This window comes from Zootoca vivipara, chromosome 17, assembly GCF_963506605.1.
Source record: "Zootoca vivipara chromosome 17, rZooViv1.1, whole genome shotgun sequence".
Classification (NCBI taxonomy): domain Eukaryota; kingdom Metazoa; phylum Chordata; class Lepidosauria; order Squamata; family Lacertidae; genus Zootoca; species Zootoca vivipara.
The window spans coordinates 13,872,259-13,889,308 of record NC_083292.1 but is presented as its reverse complement, the minus strand read 5'-3'; the positions used below and the strand labels follow the sequence as shown (position 1 = coordinate 13,889,308).

The following is a 17,050-nucleotide window of genomic DNA, read 5'->3' as shown; positions in this document are numbered from 1 at the left end:
TCTGGTTTTTTCACAAATGTGTTTTTATATATCTTTTTCATTTCATTATAAATCATTTCCCAGAAGCCTTTTATCTTAGGACATGTCCACCACACATGATAGAATGAGCCTATTTCCTCTTTACATTTCCAGCACTTATTATCACCCTTGTGATACATGATTGAATGGGCAAAAGATTTGGGTCATAATATTATGATAGCAGACTGGGAAAAGTTGTGGAAGAAGGGAATGAAATTTACGGCATGCACAGCTTTGAAGGAGAATTTAATGAAAATGATGTATAGATGGTATCTGACTCCGGTTAAATTAGCAAAAATGAATCACAAAATGTATCATAAAGATTCTAATTTCTCTTCTTTCTTTAACGATGTTAAATGACTTCCCTCGATCTCTTCCTTCTGAGTTTCACTTTAAATCATCTTTAGCAGTTTAATTACTCATATTCTTACATATTAATATATTTACCCATAAACTAATATTTCCCTATGATATTCAAAGAATATCAATACCAAACTAAAATCTAATTTATTACTGACAGCCTATATCTCCTCCTCTAGGGATTCCATATTTCTATATTTTACAATACTTTTTCAAGTATAGTCTCCCCGTCAGTTCAGCAAGTTCCATAAAGTCCATCATCTTCATTTGCCATTCATCTATTCTTTTTTACAATTGTTTTGCATGCCTTAGGCCAGGCATCCCCAAACTGCGGCCCTCCAGATGTTTTGGCCTACAACTCCCATGATCCCTAGCTAAAAGGACCAGTAGTCCGGGATGATGGGAATTGTAGTCCAAAACATCTGGAGGGCCAAAGTTTGGGGATGCCTGCCTTAGGCTCTTAATTTCTTTTGTAAGCCGCTTGAGGACTCCTTTGAGGTGATCGACTCATGAGTCAAAAAAATAATAACATTTATAATTAAGAACAACTGAATTTGCCATATAAAAAAATCCTTCAATAGCACCTTAAAGACCAACTAAGTTTATATTTTGGTATGAGCTTTCGTGTGCATGCACACTTCTTCAGAATTTGCCATAACACTCTTTAGTTCTTTCTGCAACAGACCACTCCTCCTAATACGAAGTACTGAGCAGCTTCCTCAGTTTCTGAGTCCCCAGATACTACAGCTCCCATCAACCTTAACCATTGGGCTAAACTGGCTGGGGCTGCTTAGATTATATTTATTTATTTATCTCATAAAAATTACACACCGCTTGGTTGTAAAAAAAACACACCTCAAAAAGATAAAACCATAAGATCAGGGGGGAGGGAATGTAGGATACAGTACCTTAAAACATACCATGCCAAAACAGATTAAAATTCACATCAGCACTTCTAAACATAAAACACGCCAAAAGTCGCTCGCTTTCCCATTTATTTATTTTTTCAACCCCCAGTTCAGCTTCGTGCGCCACTCTAACCTCTCCGCCCCTCACGTCTCTCTATGTGCAAGGTTCGTACGATTACTGGACCTCGGGAGCAGCCCACGTAGCGCCTCCCGTTCCCGCCCCCAGGAGCTGCTGAACTACAACCCCCATCAGTCCCGGCCAGCACAGCCCTCGCCAAAGAAGGAAGAAAGGCAGCAAACGCTGCCGGGAGCTGTAGTTCAGCCGGGGCTGGCTCGTGGTGGCCAGAGCCGTTCTCGCGAGAAGTCCGACGCGAAGCCGGGCTGCCGGCTGCTACAGCCGCTGGAGAAGAAGGGATGAGGGGAGGGGCCCACAGGAGCGCGAAAGGCCGCGAGTGACACTCTCGCTGTGAGGAGCCTCCTCACAAGATGTCGGCTCTGGCCGTGGCGACGGCGGCGGCTGCCACCGCGGCGGCCGTGACCGCGGCGCGCTCGGAGAAGCCCAGCAGCCCGGGTTCGTCCAGGGGCTTCTACTTCAACACGGTGCTGTCTCTCGCCCGCTCGCTAGCCGTGCAGAGACCCGCTCCGCTCGAGAAGGTGAGGGAAGGCGGCGCTGCCCAAGGCGACTGCCTGCTGCTGCTCCTGCTCCCAGTTACCTCAGGGGGTGGGGAGTGTGGGGGGTCTCGCTCACGTCACCGCGTACGGCGTAGGGGCGGGGGCGGGTCTGCGCTTTGCTCCTTGGACGACTTGCTTATGTCATTTCGTTTCATTCCGTGAATTTTGATTTTCAAAACAACCACCACAACAGAAAATGCAACACTTTTAATCATCATCATCACCAGTGCTTTTAAAAAAATATATGTTTAGGGCTACTGTACTCTCATTTTGACTCAAGGAAATCACCATTTTATAGTTCAAATCTGGAAAAGAAAATACAGTAAATGGACAAAAGTACAAAGATTCACAAAATGTTTAGGGGTATGCGTACACCTGCGTCCTCCCAGAAAAAAACAATAATTTCAAGACACGCCTAAAGAATTGCCTCAAGTTTCCTAGACCCCTGATCTGGGTAGGCTTAAGGCTTAAGCCAGGGGTCAGCAAACTTTTTCAGCAGGGGGCCGGTCTGTGAATGAACGAATTCCTATGCCCCACAAATAACTCAGAGATGCATTTTAAATAAAAGGACACATTCTACTCATGTAAAAACATGCTGATTCCCGGACCGTCCGCGGGCCGGATTTAGAAGGCAATTGGGCCGCATCCGGCCCCCGGGCCTTAGTTTGGGGAAGGCAACCTAAGGCCCGTGGGCCGGATGCGGCCCAATCGCCTTCTCAATCCAGCCCAATCAATAGCGAGATAACTTATTGTGATATTTTACAATCAGTGTTTAACCACAATGATTGCCTAATGTAAGGGTTATTTTTTTTTAGTATTATATTTAATGTAAGAATAATCCTGAGATGTGGTAATCCTTTGGCAAATGGTGATGGTGAAATGTAACAGTGATAATCCTGAAAATAACAATTATAATAAGTTTACTATTACTATTTCTTCACTATTTGTTGCTGGGATTCTGTTCCTTGTAGCAAATGATGAAATGTGGTAGTGATAATAACCCTGAAGTAATACTGTGCCCATTCAATCACCACTAGGATTGCTGGGTTTCAGGATTCTTATTCTTATTCTTGATTTTATATACAGTATATTAAAAAATAGCCCTGAGACTTAGTGATCCTATTGGTAAATAGTGATGGTGAAATATAATAGTAGCAATCCTGAAATCAGGTGGTTCTTGTGGTGTAACAGTATTACAAATACTAATCTTGAGACCTGACAATTCCTGTAGTTAACGATGATGGGGAAAATTATTCCTTCAGTAGCACCTTAAAGACCAACTAAGTTTTTATTTTGGTATGAGCTTTCGTGTGCATGCACACTTCTTCAGATACAGTGAAATAGGAGTCCCCCTCCCCACCCCCTCCCCTCCCCCTCCCACCCCCTCCCCACCCCTTCTCTACATAAGTGCCTGGGGACTCCTATTTCACTGTATCTGAAGAAGTGTGCATGCACACGAAAGCTCATACCAAAATAAAAACTTAGTTGGTCTTTAAGGTGCTACTGAAGGAATTTTTTTATTTTACTTCGACCCAGACCAACACGGCTACCTACCTGTAACCAGAACTGGGGAAAATTATAATATTGAATTTTTATTGTGACGGTACAAGTTGAGTTCGCTTCATGTTGCAGATTTTCGGATTGCAAACGCGGCAAATGCGGAAGTGTATATTTCTGGGTTTCGCTGCACACGCAGAAGTGATCTGTGCGCTGCGCACATGCGCAGAAGTGCTCTATCGTGCTTCACGCACGCGCAGTAGCAGCGCTCTACTTACGGACTTTTCGGGGTGTGAACAATGTCTGGAGGGCCAGAGAATCTTGAAAGACCTGAAAAGGCCTGGAAACCTCACTGCTGTGTGAAGGCATCCTTGCAAAGTAGGACATTGGCTCTTAACTGATGAGTTTGGATTAGGGTTGCATGTTTCAGGGTGCAGTATGACATTTGAGGGGTTGAGCCACCTTCTTATTATCACAAATAGACTTGGGATTTTTGTTACTGACAGCCATTGGCTGGTCATAGCAAGCTCAGCTGCTGGAAGGATCCTATCAATGTCACAGGGCACTATTCCCAAGCTCTTCAAGGGCCAGCAAGCTTTGGCCCTGATTTACCAAATACCAACTGGACCACCAGTCCCTGCTGCACAGGAGACGTAGAATTGTTCAGTTGGAGGGGACCCCATAGCATAGCTGCCAAGTTATCCCTTTTTTGAAGGGATTTTCCCTTATGCTGAATAGGCTTCCTCGCGAGAAAAGGGAAAACTTGGCCGCTATGCCATAGTCATCTAGTACAACTCCCTGCAATGCAGGAATCAACTTGATCATATATGACAGATGGCCATCCAATCTCTGCTTAAATACCTCCAAGGAAGGAGAGTTCACCTACTGTTGAACAGCTCTGATTGTCAAAAGGTTCTTCCCAGTGTTTAGTCGGAATCTCCTTTTTTGTAACTTGAATCCATTGGTTTGGGTCCTATCCTTCAGAGAAAACAAGCTTGCTTCATCCCCCATGGGACAACCATTTGGATAGGCTAAGCAGTGGTTTCAGCTAGAGAAGGTGCAAGGTCTTTTAGATAGTGCCTCTGAACCGTAATAGCCATTCAACACAGAAACAGTTCAGAACTTGCATAAAACCATGCTTAAGGAAACATAACTATTGTGGTGTTTGAATTGGCAAGACAGCATGAGAAACCATGATCTGACGTGGGTTTGCACTTCATGGTTTGTGCTAATTGTTTTGCTATGGTGTTTGAATTGATAAACTATAGCTATGGCCATCACTGCCTCCGGACATGGCTGTTCCTAGGGACTGAAGTGATGAGCAGAAGGAGAATAAAAGCAGACAGCTCAAAACTACGTGTGCCTAGAAGTTCGGAAATCATGCTTTAGATTCTCACTGGTGGTTGGTACAAACCATGTTTTTAGTGGAATGCCTGAACTGAGCGTGCTTGTAAGTGTATGAGGATAAAGTAGCGGAGTCTTGATAAAGCTGTATCAGCAAACAAACAAGGCACATAAATCCAAAAATTGTTTTCTGAACTGTTCTGTAGGTAATTGAATGGTCTACCTTTTTATTACAGCTTCTTAGTAGTTTTGCATAGCTTGGCAAATTAATTATATATGAAAGTGAAAGGACTTACAGTATAAGATTGTCTTTACAAAATATGAAATTTATGGGAAGTTGTTTAAAATATATGTTTGTTACGAGGATCACTGAATTGGTTTGAATGCCCAACATCAACATGTTTTACTCTTCTATGTTTAATGCAGGGCAATATCAAAAGGGGTAGTGGTTTAGCATGAAGTTAGATATGCAGCATTCCTTGTTTGTTTTGTTTTAGTGTTAAACAAACAAACAAACAAAAAACCTGAACAATTTGACATTATTCAGAGCTCTGTAACTTGTTATGTGCAGATCTATTAGGTAAGGGCAGGCTTACTGGAATCAGATCATGGGTCCTTTTTTGAGGGGGTGTGTGCTCTCTAAACACTAGAATAATCATGGCTAACTATTACAAACATATGCATCATTAAGGATGTATGATGAATCGGCATATAACGTTTGTGGAAGGCTCTTTTTCTAATCAATTTAATATGAGAATTTTAGAAAAAAAAGTACCTCCGGGTGCAAAACCATGGCGAGACTAATTTTAGTTTGGGAGAGTACAGTACTAATCAAGGAAGACACTTATGTAACAGTACTGAAACCACGATTCCTTTTAGAACTTGCAATACAATCCATTTGCCTACTTACCATTACAAACAAGTGGATTATATTGCAATGTTGTAGATCAGGGGTGGAGAACCTGTGGCTCTTCAGATATGGATGGAATAGAACTTGCATCATGCCTGATGCGCTGGCTGGAGGAGAATTGGAATCGAATATCTCCAGTGCCACAGGTCCCCCACCCCACCCCTCTCGTAGCTGAAGTTAGCATAGGCAGTGCACGCCTATGTATGTTCGCTCAGAAGTAAGCCCTGCTGAATTGAGTGGCTCTTTCTTCCAAGCAGATTAAATCGGATTGCAATTTATGGCAGTCCTGTTTATGTCCCATTGAAATCATTGTGGCAAGTTAGTCACGGCAAGCTTAAATCCCATTGAAATCAATGGGACTAACTTTGGCTGCAATCCTGTGCCCTCTCACCTGCGAATAAGCTCCATTGAATTCAGTGGGACTTCTGAGTAAACATGCATAAAATTGCACTGTAACTTAGTCGGGATCCAACATGCTGGGTTCTGTGCAGCCTTCTTCCAAATAAGTTCCTCATTTTTATTTATTTATTCATTTATTTATTGCATTTATATCCCACCTTTTTTCTCAAGGTGGTTCTGTGGTTCTCCTGCTCCTCATTTAATCTTCACAACAACCCTGTGAGGACAGGTAGGCTAGGCTGAGAGGCCTAAGGTCACCTTGTGAGCTTCACGACCGAGTGGGGTTTTGAACCCTGGTCTCTCAGGTCCTTGTCCAACACTAATTACCATGCCACACTGGCTCTTGGGGGAAATTATGGCTGCAATCCTCTACACATATCATACCTGGTAGTAAGGCTGAACACAATATGGTTTATCTCCAAGTAAACATGCATATGATTGTTCTGCTAGTCACTTGATTTTTTAAAAAACTGATCACGTTTTATGTGCTTTTAAAATGCTACCGGGCTTTTGAGAATACTTGGTTTTTGTACACTGTGCGACACCAATCACACACAGAATTTGTTTTGAACACTGGATGAGAATCAACACAGATTTTAATGCTTCAATATGGCAGGTTTATCTTTATCTGCTGTTTAATTGTGAAGATTTAAATCCACCAGGCACACCTTATTGGGAAACATTGTGTGCTTTAGCAATAGCCATGAGCATGTAGAATGTGTTGGCTCAGCAATACTAGTATCACTGCATGGTCAAGAACAGTTTCTGCCTACAAAACCGAGCCATGGCTGAACCATGTAATTCTTACAAACACACACAAGTACTTATGGATCCTAAGAAGCTACTAATACAATAAGGCTATGCATTTTTCTGGGTGTAAGCACCAGTGAACACAGTGGGACTTACTTCTGAGTAGGCATGCCTCAGATTGCATTGTTAGTTTGTTTAGAGGTGGGCGCTTCCGTCCAAGATAGGTGGTTGGTCCCATTGCATGAACAAAACACCTTTTATGGGGTGGTGGTCTGAAATCTGTTCAGTATTGCAGACTAAAATAAAATAAGTAAATGTTGGAGTAGAGAGCTAAAGTGGGTAAAAGTAAAGGGATGGATGCAACTGCCTGGAGACAAATTATTTCCACCTTGTTGTTTGTTTTCCCCGTGTGCTTGCATTTCACTTCACCAAACCCTCCTTAACGCCATTCTCCTCCCATCTGTCTTTCTACTACCCAACTGCCTGTGAAACTGCCCATGTTTGGCACCCTGCTTTATTGCGTTGGGGGCCTCTTTGTTGGTGATGTCCAGGCTCTGAACTCCTTCTTTTGGGAGGCTCATTTGCACCCACACCCACCCACCGCTGTCCACCATTAGCCACCAAGGCAAGTCCCTGTTGTTCCAGCCTATGTTGACCTTGAGCTCGATACTCCTGCCTCTTCTGCTGGTTACCTAATGCTTCTGCTGATTTATCACTTAAAAGATAAATTAAATCACCTTTCAGGGCACATGCCTTCACAAGGAGACTCCAAAATGCATTAATATGCAGTTGCCAAACTTGCACATGCGCTCACATCCTAAGACTCGTCTCCATCAGCAGGAGTATTTGGGTATTGTTGCTTCCACCCACAACTTTTAAATGGTCTCATGGCTTAAAAGGACATCATTTTGTTCCTGTGGTATATAGGGAATGGGTGGTGAGATGATTATGTCTGCTGATATTTGCACATGGCTTTAGCATGGTGGTATGGAAGGGGCTTAGAGCTGTAGATGAAAATGTTCAGGTCTTTTTAAATCCTTAACGTGTACTGTTGTTGCTGGCAGATGTTTGGGAAAGTATGCCTTTTTAACAATAGATATTTTCACACACCCTGTTTTGCTTCTTGTAGGTACAGAAACTACTCTGCATGTGCCCAGTTGACATACATGGGATCTTTCAGCTGGATGAGCGTCGCAGAGATGCTGTGATTGCTTTGGGAATTTTTCTAATCGAGTCTGACTTGCAGGTACAATATGCTTCTTACTCTAAAATATGTTTGTTTACTTGAGGGATTTATAATCTGCCATTTCAACAGCTTCCAAAAAGTTTTAAATCCTCATAAAACTAAACAAACAAACAAACAAATGCTGTAATATAAAAGAGTAGCATAAAAGCAATATACCGAGGTTTAAAAAGCCTGGTAAAACAAAACTGTGTTTTCTTGGTGCTGAAATCACATCTAGGTAGGTGTCTGGTGGGCCTCCTTGGGAAGTTCTTTCCACGGTCAGGGTGCCACCACCAAGTAAGTGCTTTTTCTTTGTAGCTGTTCACTGCATCTCAGTTGGTGGGGGCACCCAAAGAAGGGCCTCCATTAAAACTCCTAGTGGATATAGGATAGACTGGAATGTTTTAATTTGATCTGCAGCATCAGATTTAGTTAGCGATTTGGATTTGAAAGAACATTAAAGCTGTGCGGCAATAAATATAATCAGATGGCTGTTCCTTTTCCTCTGCATGCAATATCTCGTTTCACAATCTTCTTGCCATTGCCTTCAAAACTTTCCATGGCCTCGTCCCTTTGTTTATTCCTGGGCTTATTTCCTGTTGCATCCTTTCCTGTGTGATTCGGCTCCACCACATACCGTTGTCTGAAGATGTCCCACCTCCAGAAATCACTTCACTCAATTCTGCTTGGTGCCTGGTACTAACTGCCTCTTTGAATGCCTCCTTGCACCTACGTGCTTTATTTCTGTTAAGTCCCTCCTCAAAGTTTGCCTTTTTCTGGGAGACCTTTGTATCATCCCCCTAATCCCCATGTCTTATCATAACTGTCAGGGGATTGTTGTGGCTACTCTCGAGTAAAGACGCTCCAGTCTGCTTTGTCTTTAAGAGTTTTATTGTGCATACTATTTACAGTGCAGAGATAGCAGAAAACATGACCTCCTAGTCACTTGCAGAATCCGGCAATGGCGCCCTTCTGCTCCGGGGCCAGCATAATAGCTTGGGCACCCCGAAACGCCGCCCTCTCACCCTGCGTTTGGGCGCACGCCTCAATTCGGGCACCAGAAACGGCGACACCCTCCTCCACTTGTGGGCTGGGGTGGTGCAGGGGCTCTGATACATCGCTGAGCCTTCCTTCCTCCACTAGTTGGCTTGGGCAGTGCAGGGGCTCTGATACCTCACAGATCCTTCCCTCCATTCCGCTCCCCTCCTCACTCCCCCCCGCCTCACCTGCTGCTACCGCTCTCGCTGGGCGAAGTGCTGGTCAGGATGACGGGGCGAGGCTCCCTGTAGGGAGTCCCCCTGACAATAACCAAGGCAAAGTCCATGTCATTGAAATAATCACATCTTCTTCCCCTGTCTACCCACCCCTCCATTACCTGTATTCCTTTGCTGTTTGCCTGAGTCTATTTTAGATTGTTGCCCCCCCCTGGGGGGGGCAGAAACTGTCATACCTGATATTTGTAAAGCACCATGTACATAGATGGCACTGTGTTAATTCAGTAAAATAATTCGGATGTTTCTGAAATTTCCTATTTCCATTCCAGCATAAAGATACTCTTGTTCCTTATCTTCTCCGGCTGTTGAGGGGCCTTTCCAAAGTCCAATGGATAGAAGAAAGCAATTCACGCAAAAGCAGAGGTGAAGTTTTACATTCTTGTTGTCAGAATGTGGTCTTTGGTGCCCCCTTTTTCCCCTAAGTAAACGACTAAGTTTAGTAAATGCAATCCTATGCATGCCTGCTCAGAAATAAATCCCATTGAGTTCAATTAGACTTACTCCCAGGCAGTGTTATTTTGGTAAAAAGCACTTTGGTAAAAAGTGCTGTTTTGATAAAAGTGCTGTGGGTGCCAGCGTGAAATAGTTGCCATGGGCAGCAAAGAGAAGCAGTGATGTTTCTCTGTACTGGTGAACACTGTCACAAAAAGAAAGCGGTGCTCCAAGGTAAGTGTGCAAATAAGTGGTGGGGGGAATCTTTCTCAGCCCAAGCAAGATACTGTGGTTTGTTAAACCACTTTTCCCCCTCATGACATCCAAACTGGAAAACTTGCTCTGTTAACTGATCAGGAGCCAATGCTGCTTTGATATTCTGGTTTAAAAGCCATGCTTAAATCATGGTTTTCTATGGGAATCTGTAGTTTGATAAGTCACAGTATCTTTTTCAAAGCTGTGCTATCAAGGGGGTGAATGAGGATCAGGCACAAGACTAACTCTCAGTCCAATAAACCATGGTTTGTCTGAACTGGACCTTAAAAAAATTGTGACTTGTGATGGATTGCAGTTGTTGCTGTGTGGTCATAATCTTGTTGTGTCTTTACCGTACTTGTAGGCATGCTTCCGATTCCAGAAAACTTCAGTTTCTGTTTGGTGACTTTGTTGTCAGATGTGGCTTACAGGGATTCTGTTCTGAGAGAACAGGTAAAATTCACTGAAAAAATGGGGCATGCATGTCTTGGGTAGTAAAATAAACATTTCTTGTATTAATCATAGTTCCATAACTTGTGTATCAACAGCTTTTAAAAAAAAAAACACACACAAACCCCAAACAAACCCTGAAAGTATTTATTGACTAAGGCAGCTTAAGTAATGACATTTGATCAGATATATAAATTATTAAATAATAATCTATGAAACCAGGAGTTGTCTTCCTTCTTTTTCTCTGCCCCCCCCCCCCCCCCGGGAATTAATAGTACAAATCCTTCTAAATGTTCTCATTCTTCAGTGTATTAATTACACTAAAAGCTTATATCCAGCAACTCATAGGAGGGCTTTTAAAATGCGGAGAGTTTACAAAACCTTCTCCCTTTTGCTAGCAATTCCTTTAAGTCAGCAGTCTTTTTAGCAGTTAGTTTCTAATGACTGATGTTTTAATGTATTTTTAATCTTTTGTTGGAAGGCGCCCAGGGTGGCTGGGGAAACCCAGCCAGATGGGCGGAGTATAAATAATAAATTATTATTATTATATTATTATTATTCTACCATGACGTAAATAGTTGCCACGATGCTGATCATTGCAATGTTCTCAGACCATTACAGACAGTTTTGGTGACTTTGCATTCATTGATTTCATTGACACAAATGACAAATAAGATCTAGCAGAATCTAGAATCCTACTGTGTTTCTCCAAAAATAAGCCATACCCCGAAAATAAGCCACCGTGGTTTTTTTTGAGGAAAAATAAATATAAGACGGTGTCTTATTTTTGGAGAAACACGGTATCATAGTAGAGTCAATAAGATCTACTTTTTTGTCGTTTGTCCCCTTGTATATCAAGCAGCAATTGATTTCCCATATATGCTAAGGGTGTGAATTATCATATTTGAGGAAAGTGTCCCTGATAAGAGCCCCTTTCAGAAGTGTTCCTTCACATGTTCATTGAGCATGGAGAAGGAGGGCATGCCCAGTGTTCCTTCTTCCAATGTAATGACCCTTGATACTTTGAAAATGGAGCCTTCATGTATGCAGCTATTCGTGTGTAGGCTTCCCATTCAGACCTGCTGCCAAATATGCAGAGGTTAAGAGTGGGGCTGCTAGGTGTGGTAACATTGGTGGGTTGGGCCGGCGGGTACAACCCTGTTCCCTCTCCACACATTTGGTTAACATGTAAAGAGCACCAATGAAATTGGGTCTAAAGGAAATTGTTTTGTAATTGGTTATTTCCTATAATTCTGTTGTCTGGGGATATTCTGCAAACATAATTTCAAATATTAACGCCCCCCCCCCAACCCTGGCTGAAATTATAGAGTACAGTGCTAAAATTCCCACTTTATCTTAGTGCCATACTCTTGCACTGCAGATTGAAGTTCATCCCATCTGAAGATTTTAAAAATGCCTGTTTTGATTATTTTAGATTTTAGAGGCAATTTTGCAAGTGATGCAGGTCCTCCTGGGAATGTGCCAGTCCCCAGAAACCCAGGATAAAGGTATTGTAAATGTTCCAGTAGGTGCTGCTGTTTTTATTATTACAAATGTAAATTCAATTGTGCGCTCTCTCTCTCGCTCTCTCTAGTTACCTACATGCTGAATGGTATACTTCACGGTGGGCTGATTTCCCCTGAAACTTGCTTCCTTGAGGTTCCTCAGGACATTTCTGAGTGAACCTTGTGGTCCTTTGTTCTTGCAAATTGAGAGTCTTATTGGCTTCTTCCATTTTCCTGTGTCCAGATTCCTCCCTCTTCCATCTCTTGGATTCACCACTGTGCACAATTTATGCAGAAATTATTCCTCCTCCTTCCCTCGGTACCATGCTCCTTTATTCACCTCGTCAGACTTCCCTTTGGCTTTTCCTTGGACTATATATCACGGTCCTTGGACTATATCACCCCTGACCCTTGGCCAAGCTGATTTGGGCAGATAAAAACTGAACTCCGGCACCAGACTGGAGAAGGCTGATGCGTAGGCTCAGTTTAGATGTAACTGGAAACCATGGCTTTTTGTTATGTAAATGAGCAGGGCTGAACTTTGGATTTACATGCCCCCATTCTCTGTCCTTTTTTGTGGAAATGGGAAAACGATCAGAAGCATCTTCTCTTTGCAGTCCCCTGGGGGGAAAAAAAGTTCCTGTGGCTTGTTCAAAGTCTACTTAGTGCAGGCATAGGCAAACCTGGCCCTCCAGATGTTTTGGAACTACAATTCCCATCATTCCTGACCACTGGTTTTGTTAGCTAGGGACCACTGGTTTTGTTAGTCCCAAAACATCTCCAGGGCCGAGTTTGCCTATGCCTGACTTAGTGAAATCAATTCAGGTTCTGAAAGGGAACCAGTCAGAGGGCCTTCTCAGTAGTGGAACAGCATCTCTTCAGATGGCAAGGAGATAATTACACAACTTTTAGAAGACACCTGAAGGCAGCCCCATATTGGGAGGTTTTTATTGCTTGATGTATTATGTTTTTTATATAATCTGTAAGCCGCCCAGGGTGGCTGGAGAAACCCAGCCAGATGGGCGGGGTATAAATAATAAAGTTGTTATGATGATGATGATGAAACTCCAGTTTGATTCTGATTTTCTTCTCAGTAAGTAGACTGTAAACAAGCCACAGTACCTTAAGTTCAAATGTAACAGAGAACTGTGTTTGCATGAAGGCAGAAGCAGATGCTTCTGATTTCCTTGCAGCTGCAAAAGAAGGAGATAAATGGTGGGATTTGAGTCTCCCTGCAACACATTTGCAAAGCAGGAAAAAGAATGGTTTCCAATGATGTCTGAACTGGGACATAGTGACGGTAATGCTGTTTAAAAACCGACGTTTGCATTTTTCCAATTGGAGGAAGCAAACTCTTAGAAGCCAAAGATAAATGGACTACTTTTGTTTTCCAGAATATTTATGCAAATACGCTGTGCCATGCCTGCTTGGAATTTCACGAGCGTTTGGGCGCTACAGCAACTCGGAAGAGTCTCTTCTGTCCAAGCTTTTCCCTAAAGTTACTCCGCATTCCCTCAGAGCCCCACATGAGTTGGATGGTATTCGTAGACGCTCCTTTAATGACTTCCGGTCGATACTTCCACATTCTCTACTGACAGTCTGCCAAGAAGGATCTCTAAAGAGAAAGACCAGCAGCTTATGCAGCATCACACAGGTTAGTTCAGTTGCTTTTGGAATAAAATTAACCTATCCCCTCTTTTCTGAACCATGGATTAGTTTTTAGTATACAGGATATCACTGAATTTAGTTTTCTTATTTCGAGGGGCGTGATACGAGACATGGGCCTTGTATTTCGAGAGGGACCATAATACACGGGAAGAGCACATGTTTTGCATGCAGAAAGTCCCAGGCTCAATTCCTGCTATCTCCAGTTGGGGAAAGATCAGCATGGCAGGTGATGGGAAAGTCTCCCAGCCAGGAGAACCAATATTGGGCTAGATCAGGCATAGGCAACCTTGGCCCTCCAGATGTTTTGGGACTACAGTTCCCATCATCCCTGGCCACTGGTCCTGTTAGCCAGGGATGATGGGAGTTGTAGTCCCCAAAACAGTTGGAGGGCCGAGTTTGCCTATGCCTGGGCTAGATGGACAGCTTCCATTATTAGCATCTTCTCCAGAAACAGATGTTTTCATGATCTCAGAAACTCATTGTCCCGCCTAGCCGCTCTGTGTTTCAAGAGCTGAGGAAATTAAGGCAGAGATTTTTTTACACCTGGAAGTTTCTAAGGGATGAAACACTTACTATATATCCTGATGGGGTGGGTTTGGCCACAGATTCTAATTACCATTGGGTAGTACAGCAAGCTGCTAGGACCCCTGGCTGTTACAGCACCTTGGTACGTACGCCTTGGTATGCTTAGGCTTTGTCTCTTGAGTGCCGAAAACCTGGAAGTGTTCTGGTTTTTGAATGTTCATTGGAAGCTAAATGTCCGACATGGCTTCTGCGGCTTCCGATTGAGTACAGGAAGCTCCTGCAGCCAATCGGAAGCCGCGCCTTGGTTTTCAAACGGTTCCGGGATGGATTAAGTTTGACAACCAAAGTACCACTGTGCCTCGGAGCTAATGTTCAGCATGGAAGTTATATAGACTCTTATAGAGCTGTCTGCAGGGTGAGGAGTGTGGGCTTATCTTTATGGGGTTTTTTTTTTCAAAGAGGGAGTGGGATCTTTGTTTATATGCAGGCCTGAGATGCTTAGATTTGCTGGAGATTTTCAAAGTCCCATCAGCTACAAGGAAATTGGGCTATGGCTACTCTTCTGCAAATTTCAATCATAGTACTGTATGTGTGTGGGGTTTTTTGTATATGAAAACTGACCTCTCCATGACCGCATTTTGTGTCCGCTACATTTCAGGTCAGTCCCGAACGTGGAATTCCTCCTCCCAGTTCCCCCGGAGGCACTACTGTGCAGTACTTTGAAGGTATGTGTCAGAGGGCCTGATATGGCTACTCTAGAGTAACGACTCCAGCATGGTCTTTTAAGGCTTTTATTAAGTGCTGATTATTTACAGTGTTCAGAGCAGTAAAAATGCATCCTTAAGGTGAGGTGTCAGAACCTCCGAATGGCGATTGGCGCGTTTTCTTCCAGCACCAAAGCTTTGGCAGACCCAACCTCTTCCCCCTACGTTTGCGTCGCAATTCGGGAGTTGGGGGGATTGGCCTCCCCCCCGTGCGTCCAACTTCCTGTCCCACCTGAGGCATGGGCTCCACAACCTTGCCTGAGCCTCGGACACCACTTCCTGACTCTCCGCTGGAGGCAGAGCTCTCCTTACTCTCTCCAGCGCTTGGGGATGGGCTGGAACTTAAGATGGGAGGGACTTCCCTGTATCCCTTGTCCCTCACATCCACCCCCCTCCCAGGCTCCTCCCCCCCCCTCCCTAGGGGCTCTCTGCTTGCTGGGGACGAGTGAAACCCCAAGAAGTCTGTGGCATCCGAGCCTGTGGGTGTAAAAATTTCCCCCCAATCCGGCGATCTTTCCCCCTCCCCCTGAGAAGACGGGAATCCCAAGAAGTCAGTGGCGTCAGAGCTGGTGGGAGTAAAAATGTTCTGCCAGTCCTCTCCTGCCTCTGACGTCGTCGACCTCGGTGAAACCCACACCTCTTCTTCCGTATCCTCAAATTCCGCTTCCCATCTCCATGGAGAGCTGCTGCCTCCCGCCCCTCCCCCTCTTCCTCCCTTTCCATGTGCCAGGGCTTGGGCCTGTGGGGGAATAGGGCGTGGAACTCTTCTACTAAAAATTCCTCAGGTACTTCCGTGGCTGGTATCCACTCATTGTGGGACGGCGGAGTGTCCTCCCATGCTATCAGGTACTCCAGCCCTCTCACCCCTCTCCTTGAGTCTAAAATCTCAGTTGCCTCATTGAGCTGACGGGCGTTTCCCGTCTCCCCCCCTCCCTCTGGAGGCTGATCGCTGTCCCTGAACCTAGTACTTTCTCTGTACGGCGACAGCAGCGATCTATGAAACACTGGGTGCACTCTCATGTCCTCAGGCAGTGCTAGCCTGAAGGCTACCGGGTTGACCTGTTGCGTGACCGTGAAGGGGCCCAGCCTCCTGGGTGCTAACTTCTTGCATCGCCCCCTGGTGGGAAGACCTTCCGAGGATAACCAAACCTTGTCCCCCACCCTGATGACCTCTCCCGGTCGCCTGTGGCGATCTGCCCCCTTCTTGTACGCTTCCTTGGCCCTCTCCAAGTGTTCTCTGAGCTGCTGGTGCACCGTCTCCAGGTCCTCTGCCCAATCCTCTGCCTGTGGGCCCTCTTCCTCCTCCTCCCCCTCCCTCTCCGGGAAAGATCTGAGGTCGCGCCCGTAGTTGGCCTTAAAGGGCGACACCCCTGTGGAGACGTGCACCGCATTGTTGTAGGCAAATTCTGCCAGTGGCAGGCGATCCACCCAGTCCGTTTGCCTCTGGCTGACGTAACATCTCAGGTACTGCTGCAGAATGGCGTTGACCCGCTCCGCCTGTCCATTGGTCTGCGGGTGCCGAGCCGTAGACAAACTGACCTCCACCTGCAGGAGGTTCATTAGCCGCCGCCAGAACCTGGAAACAAATTGGCGGCCACGATCCGAAATAACTCTTAAAGGCAATCCATGCAGTCGGAATACGTGGTCAACAAACAGTTTGGCCGTCTCTTCTGCCGAGACCGCCCTGGCACACGGTATAAAGTGGCACATTTTGGACATGAGGTCCACCACCACCAACACTGCGGTCTTGCCCCTGGACGACGGCAGGTCTGTGATGAAGTCCATGGACACTACTTCCCACGGCCTGTGCGGTGTGGCTAAGGGCTCCAGCAAACCTGCTGGTGGCGCTCTGACCACCTTTGCTCGCTGGCAGGTGTCACAGCCCCTTACATAATCCCTCACATCCTCCCGCACCCCTGGCCACCAGAAGTGTCTCATAACTAGGTGAGTGGTTTTGTCCCTTCCGAAATGACCCGCCGTTGGGTTGTCGTGCATCTGCTTGAGGACCTTACCTCTCAGCTGTTTGGTGGGCAGGTACAGGGCTCCCCTGTAAAAAAGCAAACCCCTCCTTTCCTCAAAGTCTTTAGCCTGCTC

At 44.9% G+C, this 17,050-nt stretch overlaps 1 protein-coding gene across 1 annotated transcript in view; it reads left to right on the top strand.

Annotated features, from left to right (window-relative positions):
- The first annotated feature begins 1,700 nt into the window (after positions 1-1,700).
- PI4KA (phosphatidylinositol 4-kinase alpha) overlaps positions 1,701-17,050 on the top strand; it is a 99,091-nt gene continuing 83,741 nt past the window's right edge. Inside the window, exons 1-7 of the mRNA XM_060269495.1 lie at positions 1,701-1,940; positions 7,988-8,104; positions 9,627-9,720; positions 10,409-10,497; positions 11,930-12,002; positions 13,394-13,653; positions 14,851-14,917. Of these exons, the coding sequence (XP_060125478.1) occupies positions 1,773-1,940; positions 7,988-8,104; positions 9,627-9,720; positions 10,409-10,497; positions 11,930-12,002; positions 13,394-13,653; positions 14,851-14,917 (868 nt within the window). The 5' untranslated portion in view covers positions 1,701-1,772. The remainder of the gene's footprint in view (positions 1,941-7,987; positions 8,105-9,626; positions 9,721-10,408; positions 10,498-11,929; positions 12,003-13,393; positions 13,654-14,850; positions 14,918-17,050) is intronic.